This window comes from Pezoporus wallicus, unplaced genomic scaffold (genome assembly GCF_028554395.1).
Source record: "Pezoporus wallicus isolate ANWC-B61680 ecotype Strahan unplaced genomic scaffold, APGP_CSIRO_Pwel_v1 contig_6631, whole genome shotgun sequence".
In the NCBI taxonomy this organism is placed as follows: Eukaryota; Metazoa; Chordata; class Aves; order Psittaciformes; family Psittacidae; genus Pezoporus; species Pezoporus wallicus.
The window spans coordinates 281,435-288,850 of NW_026639372.1; the positions used below are offsets into that span (position 1 = coordinate 281,435).

A 7,416-nucleotide genomic window follows, 5' to 3' on the forward strand; every position below is an offset into this window, starting at 1 on the left:
AAATAGCGGTATTTATTTTAAAGGAAGGAGACTCTCTACGTGAGGTGGGAGCGCCGTTTGAAGGCAGCAGCGCAGCCCCGCCGGTGCGGGTCCGCGGGCAGAGCCGCCCTGCTGCGAGGACCGAACGGGAGTGGGAACCCGCTATCGGAGCCCTCGATCAAACGAATCGTTCTCGGGAGCTGAGCCCTGCTCGCTGCCTGCGAATTTCCCCAGGCTCCGCAGCCGCGGCAGGACACAGTGCCCAGGACTATGGCCAAGCTCCGAAGGGGCCGCGGGTTTTGGCGGGGAGAAAAAAGGGGAGGGGGTGTGAGGGTGGAAATTTCGTTAGGAACCGGAGCCGAGCCGTCTGTCCGCCTCGTTAATGGGGACCCTTTGTTTCGCCGTGGGGAAGGGGCTCGCGACGCTGTCGTGGGGTGTAGGGCTAAGCGTGGGGCAAGGGAGGGCAGCGCAGGAGCTGAGGCGCAGGAGAGGGGGGTCTGCGCTGCGGCGCTGCTGGCCCGGCGGGGGAGGAGGGTGCGGGGGGGCCGGGCTTGGCCGGGGCGCTGGTACCTCCCCCAGAAATGCAGCAATTCTCCCCCCTCTCCCTCTCCTCTCCGCGAGGTGGGCGCACTGCGATGGAGATGCTGCGCGCTCTGCCAGGGGCTTGCGCTGCCCGTCTGGTGACAGCCGCCGGCTGCTGACAGACACCACCCCCCCCCCCCCCATCCCATCCGGGCCCGGCTCGACCCCCCGATCCCGCCGCGGGGCCCGGCGGAGCGGCGCGGAGCAGCGCGGAGGGGCGCGGGGCGGACCCGCAGCTGCCGGCCGCGGTGTCATGCCCCTGGGCAGCCCGGAGGGGCACGGCTCGCACCACACCGGTACGCGGGGGTAGCGGCTCTCAGCAGTCCCCGCTGCCGCCGCCCCTCGCCGGACGCTGAGGCCCCTTCTGCCGGGCCGCCGCTCGCCAGCCCCGTCGAGTCTGTCCTTCATCGAACAGCGGCGTGGTCCGACAGGCCACCATGGCCACCCTCCTCCGCAGCAAGCTTTCCAACGTGGCCACCTCTGTGTCCAACAAGTCCCAGGCGAAGATGAGTGGTATGTTCGCGAGGATGGGCTTCCAGGCGGCCACCGACGAGGAGGCGGTGGGGTTCGCCCACTGCGACGATCTGGACATGGAGCATCGGCAGGGGCTGCAAATGGACATCCTCAAGTCCGACAGCGGCGAGGAGGGCGCCGAGCCGCCCTTGGAAGGGGACATCCACTACCAGCGGGACGGCACGGGGCCCCCACCGCCCTCCGCCATGAAGGAGGTGGATGGCTGCCCAGAGCTCTCCGGGCAGGGCAAGCCCAAGATCACGGCTTGGGAGGCGGGATGGAATGTCACCAACGCCATCCAGGTACAACCACGGGCACCGCAGAGAGCTCCCGTTCCCACTTCTGCCATCTCCTTCCTCTTTCCACCCCTCCCTGTCCGCCTCCCTCCCCCCCCCCCCCCCCCTCCCGCGCCGGGCTGATGGCAAACCTGCCTGAGGGAAAAGGGGGAAAAAACAGGGTATTAAAAAGATAAAAGGAAAAGGAAAGGGAAACCCCCAACCCCAGGTGGGTGTGGAACTGCACAGGGGTGGGCTCAGGTCTGGCCCCTCTGTGCGTCCCTGGCTTTGGGCTCTTGGTGCACTGAGAGGGTAGAGATTGGGGTGAAGCCAGGGTACCAAAACTGTGCTCCAGGGCGGGATTGTGCAGGTAGGACGGTGCAGGTGCTACATCAGAGAGAAGGGGGGCCTGCAATGGTGTGTGGCCATCAGTGCATGGTGTGACTGTGTGACCAGCTGCGTGGGTGTGATGGTGAAGCGAGACAACGATGATGTGTGCGACTGCAACTGTGCCACTGTGTGTGCCCAATGCCCTCCGCAAGATGAGCAACACGGTTTCCATTTTGTCTCTTTTTAGGGGATGTTTGTGCTGGGCCTGCCCTATGCCATCCTTCATGGTGGATACCTGGGACTCTTTCTGATCATTTTCGCTGCAGTGGTTTGCTGCTACACAGGGAAAATCCTTATTGCCTGTCTTTATGAAGAGAATGAGGATGGAGAGATAGTCAGGGTGAGAGACTCCTATGTGGACATAGCAAACGCATGCTGTGCACCCCGCTTCCCCACCCTTGGAGGCAGGATTGTAAACGTGGCTCAGATCATTGAACTGGTTATGACCTGCATTCTCTATGTGGTGGTCAGTGGCAACCTGATGTACAACAGCTTTCCTAACCTGCCGGTCTCCCAGAAGTCATGGTCCATCATTGCCACAGCAGTACTCCTGCCTTGTGCATTCTTGAAGAACCTCAAGGCAGTCTCCAAGTTCAGCTTGCTCTGCACATTGGCCCACTTTGTGATCAACATCTTGGTGATTGCCTACTGCCTCTCCAGGGCACGCGACTGGGCCTGGGACAAAGTCAAGTTTTACATTGATGTAAAGAAGTTTCCCATCTCCATTGGCATTATTGTCTTCAGCTACACCTCTCAGATCTTTCTGCCTTCCTTGGAGGGGAACATGCAGAACCCCAAGGAGTTTCACTGCATGATGAACTGGACTCACATAGCAGCTTGCATCCTTAAGGGACTCTTTGCCTTGGTTGCCTATCTGACCTGGGCTGATGAGACCAAGGAAGTCATTACAGACAACTTGCCATCCACTATAAGGGCAGTAGTCAATATTTTCTTGGTGGCCAAAGCTTTGCTCTCATACCCCTTGCCATTCTTTGCTGCTGTGGAAGTCCTGGAGAGATCCCTTTTCCAAGATGGAAACAGGGCATTTTTTCCCAACTGCTATGGGGGTGATGGGCGGCTCAAATCCTGGGGACTCACCCTCAGATGTGCCCTGGTAGTATTCACCCTGCTCATGGCTATCTATGTCCCACATTTTGCCCTCTTGATGGGTCTTACTGGGAGCCTCACAGGTGCAGGGCTCTGTTTCCTGCTCCCCAGTCTTTTCCACCTCAAACTCTTGTGGAGGAAGCTTTTGTGGCACCATGTCTTCTTTGATGTTGCCATCTTTGTTATAGGTGGTATCTGCAGTGTCTCTGGGTTCATCCACTCCTTGGAAGGCCTCATAGAGGCCTTCAGAACCAACACTGAAGACTAAAGAGGGGCCAGAGTTGGTTGCTGTAAGAGAATCTCATCGAACATCTGCATAGTCAAATAATTCTGCATCCCTTTAATGGAAAGAGTCATTATTTTCGTTACATGCATCCAACAAATTCTATGTTATAGAATCTGCAAATTAAAGGAAATAAGAACACATGGTAAATGCTCCATTTCTGGCAGTGTTCAAGGCCAGCCTGGACAGAGCCTTGGGCAACATGGTCTAGGGTGAGGTGTCCCTGCCCATGGCAGGGGGGTTGGAACTAGATGATCTTAAGGTCCTTTCCAACCTCAACTATTCTATGATTCTATGAAAGTATTTGCCCTTCTGTATTTTTAAATAAGCTAAGATTTAGATATATTTTTTGTTATTTAGGATTTTTTGGAAGGGAATTATCTGGTTCCCCACCCCCATCTCCTCACTCATTGCCTGAAGCTTGGCCACCCCCAAAGGACCTGTTGGGAAACAGCTGCAGCTTTCAATACTTACAGATATGCAATTCAGTGTTTCAGGAGCTGAAACACAGGTGCCAACCCGATGGGATTGGGTTACTGCACTCACAGATGGAAGTAAACCAGCATGGGTGCTGGGAGCAGAGACCTTCATTCTACAGGGTGTGAGATGGATGTAGGTGAGAGCTAGATGGTCTGACCAGCCCAACAAGCCCAAGCAGCAGCTGCTGAGCAGCAATGTCAGTTAACCTGCCTTGTTTACAGCATAGTTACATGGATGTCAGGACTGCTTAATTCTTCCATCCAAATCCACCTCAAGGAACGGCGCTTCCCATCAATTACAATGTTTTGCCTCTGGCTGAAATCTTGGAGTCCACTTCTTGGTGACTTTTGTTTCATTTTGTTTTAACAATTTCATTTCTAAATTAGAAAAGTTAAAAAATATATAGCTATATTGTTGGATTTGACATTGTTCAGGATACAGGAACAAACCAATTCATTCTGTGCGATCTACCAGATCTGTGGAGCTGTTTCCAATGTATGTGTGGTGTCATTGTGGTAAATAAGATGAAAAATGTATAGCAGAAAAAAAAAAAAACAACAAATCTATCTTTAACATATAATGTGGTACATAAATATATGGAACAATAAAGAGCAGACATAGCCTGTGAGGCTGGCCTGGTTCATGGGGCCTGGGGAGATGGGCAGGGCAGAGAAGATTCAGCCTCCTCACCCACTCACATTGGTGACACCTGAGGGGCACTGATGGTGAGATTAAGCTGTTTGCAAGAGGTAGGACGTGTACATTCTGGGAAGAGGTGGTCCTAAAGATAGGGAGCTGTTTTCAGCCCCTCCCTCTCTCCCCCCAGCTTTGCTTTACCTGGTAGCTCAGACTCCCAGGGATAGATGGAGTTTGCAGCTGTACCTCAAGATTTTTGTTCTTGTGAAAGAGGGACCCACCAAAACCAAACAAATGCAATGGGGAAGGGTGGGATCAATGAAATAACAAGCTGGGGTACATCCTGCCTTGAACTAAACTCACTCTGTGATCAAAACCACCCCGATTTACACCAATTTAAAAGCCACAACCATTAATTTGTTGCCCACCCACTGCTGCTGCCCAACAGGGATGAAGGCAGGGGTACCCATGGCCCTCCTACTGCAGCCCAGGCAAAGCCAAGGCCCTGTGGGTCTCTTCTTACTGTCCCAAATCATATTGAGCCCCAATACAATCTGCATGGTCCGTGTCTGCTCCCCCCCCCGCTTCCGCCCCCAAAACAGCTCTGCATTGCAGTACTGGGGTGTGGGGATGTTGGCAGCAGAGGGTGTCCAAGCGGGGGGATGTCCCTTCCAGAAGAAAAAACAGCATTTTGGGCGGTTTCCTGGGCAGCCTCCGGAAGGGAAGCGCAGGAGAACTGCGGGGTTTATTCCATGTGAGGACAAGGACGTGTTGGAACCACGGGTGGGTGTGGGCGGCATCGGGATGGGTTAGCCGTATTTCCCTCCTTGCCGGCTCCCTTTCTTGGGGTATCCAGTTGTGCCACATCCTCATCATCCTCATCCCCACCCCCACTCCTATCCCTACCCCCATGCCCACCCCTCTCCCCATCCTCACCTTGATCCTGCCCGGCGTCGGGGTTACCCGCAGCCGAGCCAGCGCTGCCCGGGGGTTCCGCCCGCGGCGGGGGCCAGCGCCCTCACCCGACGGCGCGGCCCGTCCAAGGAGCCAGCCCACAGCGCGGAAGGGGGAGCTGCGGCAGGGGCGGCTTCCTCACTGGTGCCGCTGCTTTTCCCCGAGCCTCTGCTCTCTGCTCTAGCTCTGTTTTCTCCAGCGGGTGCTGGGAAAGGACCAGCATGGGAGGACACCCAGTGCCCCTTCTCCCCGAGATAACCCCTCAGATCCTGGGAGTAAGCAGAGAGCTGGGGAGCTCAGGCAGGTTACCACATGTCTCTGCACATCTGTGGTTCCCAGCTGCTTTGCATGCAGTGGTTGTAGGGTCCTGTCCTCTCCGTGCTCCCCACTCGGGCTGCATTCCTGCTGCCATGCCGCATTGTAGCACAGCTCTGCTCCTCTCCTCCTAGGCAGCTGCCTGTGCGAGGATGCGGGATGCTCACAGACCAACCTGACCCTTGTCTTCATGCTTTTCAGGGACTGAAGGTTCTCTGGTTCAAGGCACATGGTAATGGAAACTGTTTTACGAAGCTGTAATTTGGCAGAGGTTTTAAACCTAGTTCAACACTTTTCCCTCTGTGAACAGAACCGGCTTCCTGCTTGGAGTGTATTGGGGGCTGTAAGGTGATTTGTGCCTTTTGTTGTGACAGTGGGGGAAAGTCAGGGCTGTCAAGGGCTCCTTGCTCCTGTCCCTCAGGTGCAGAGCAGGGGTGCCCTCAGCCCCAGCAAGGGCACCCCAAATCTCCAAGTCCTGCCCAGGCACAGCCCAGCCCCTGTTTCCCAGGAAGCAGCAATGCTGCCTGGCTGGAGGGGCTCTGCGAGGCATTTCTGCCTCCCCTGTGATGCCTGGCAGCCAGCTGCGTGGGTCCCAAGGATGAAACAGAGCGTCCCAGTGCCTGTCTCACTGGAGCTGCGGTAAAGCCAGCGATTACCCAGAGAGCTCTAGCGGGCTTTGTCTTGCTGTCAGCTCTGCTAAAGTGCTTCCCTCTGTGTTCCTGCTGGGTGACAACGCATACTCACAGCTGACGTGGGACAAGCTTGTAAAACCGGCCTGCTCAGCAAGCCAGAGCAATAGGCTGATGCTTCGTCCTCCAAATTTGTCCGCGCCTGTTGGTGCAACCCTTGTGACTTGGGCTTGAAATACAGGCAGCCCCTTCAGCCTGCTGCAGCAGTGTTTGGATGCTGTGCTGATGCCACTGAAAGCCTACATGAACCTAGTGCTGTGGGAGATGGGCAGCCGTTAAAGTGGGGGATGCAGCAGAGGGAACAAAATAAATCCCAAAATAACAGCAGGTTTAATTTGCACAAAGCAGTCTGAAGTCTGATCTCAGTTCTAAATGGCTTTTGTCTGCAGCTTTGTAGCTCCTGGTCATGTGCTGCAGCAATCCTCTAAACCTTCTCATTCTGAAACCAAGACAAACAAAGGCCCTCTCCGCACTAGCAGTGAACAGATTTGTTTATCTCTCCATGTCTTTACGAACCTCTGTTTGTGCTCATTCCCCAAGACATGAGGGTAATATCCAATCTCTGTTATCCTCACGCACCCGCACGGCTGTGCCACCCAGTCGGACTGACAGTACAAGCTGGAGCAAGGGGAGGTCTGAGCCAGCTCCTCTCTGCGTGCTGTCACTGGGAATGGGGTTCACAGAGGGACAGGTATGGTTCTGCCTTCTTCCCACACACATGGAGCCAGAAACCTTGGTTGTGGTGGCAGTTGGCTGTCTTGGCTTCATGAACCTTGAATGCTCCAAATCATGTATTCCAAAATGTGTCAGAAAATTTTATGTTGATGGCACCATGTCATGGTTTAAGCCCAGCTGTAAATCAGACCACGCAGTCTCTCTCTCACTCCCCCCCTCCCCACCACCCACACCCCCCTCCCCCTGCTCCCGGAAGGTTGGGGAGGAGAATCAGAAGAATGTAACTCCCATGGGTTGAGATCAGAACAGCCCAGTAACTAAGGTATAACACAAATCACTACTGCTACCACCAATAATGATAAGGGAAATAACAAGGGAAGAGAATACAACCGCTCACCACCTGCTGACCGATACCCAGCCAGATCCAGGCAGTGATCTAACCCTTCTGAGTAACTGCCCCCAGTTTTACATCCTGGGCATGACATGCTGTGGTACAGAATACCTCTCTGGCTAGTTTGGGTCAGGGGTCCTGTCTCTG

At 55.0% G+C, this 7,416-nt stretch overlaps 1 protein-coding gene across 1 annotated transcript; it reads left to right on the forward strand.

Moving 5' to 3' along the window:
- The first annotated feature begins 701 nt into the window (after positions 1-701).
- SLC32A1 (solute carrier family 32 member 1) lies at positions 702-4,230 on the forward strand. The gene is made up of 2 exons (XM_057414335.1): positions 702-1,376; positions 1,927-4,230. The coding sequence occupies exons 1-2, from the start codon at positions 999-1,001 to the stop codon at positions 3,112-3,114; spliced, it is 1,566 nt and encodes a 521-aa protein (XP_057270318.1). The 5' UTR covers positions 702-998; the 3' UTR covers positions 3,115-4,230.
- Positions 4,231-7,416: the final 3,186 nt, after the last annotated feature.

Excerpts from the sequence above, each read along its gene's own strand:
- SLC32A1 (XM_057414335.1), top strand. The coding sequence starts at position 999 with ATGGCCACCCTCCTCCGCAGCAAGCTTTCCAACGTGGCCACCTCTGTG. Across the intron at positions 1,377-1,926 it reads ATGTCACCAACGCCATCCAG|GGGATGTTTGTGCTGGGCCT; the intron begins GTACAACCACGG and ends GTCTCTTTTTAG.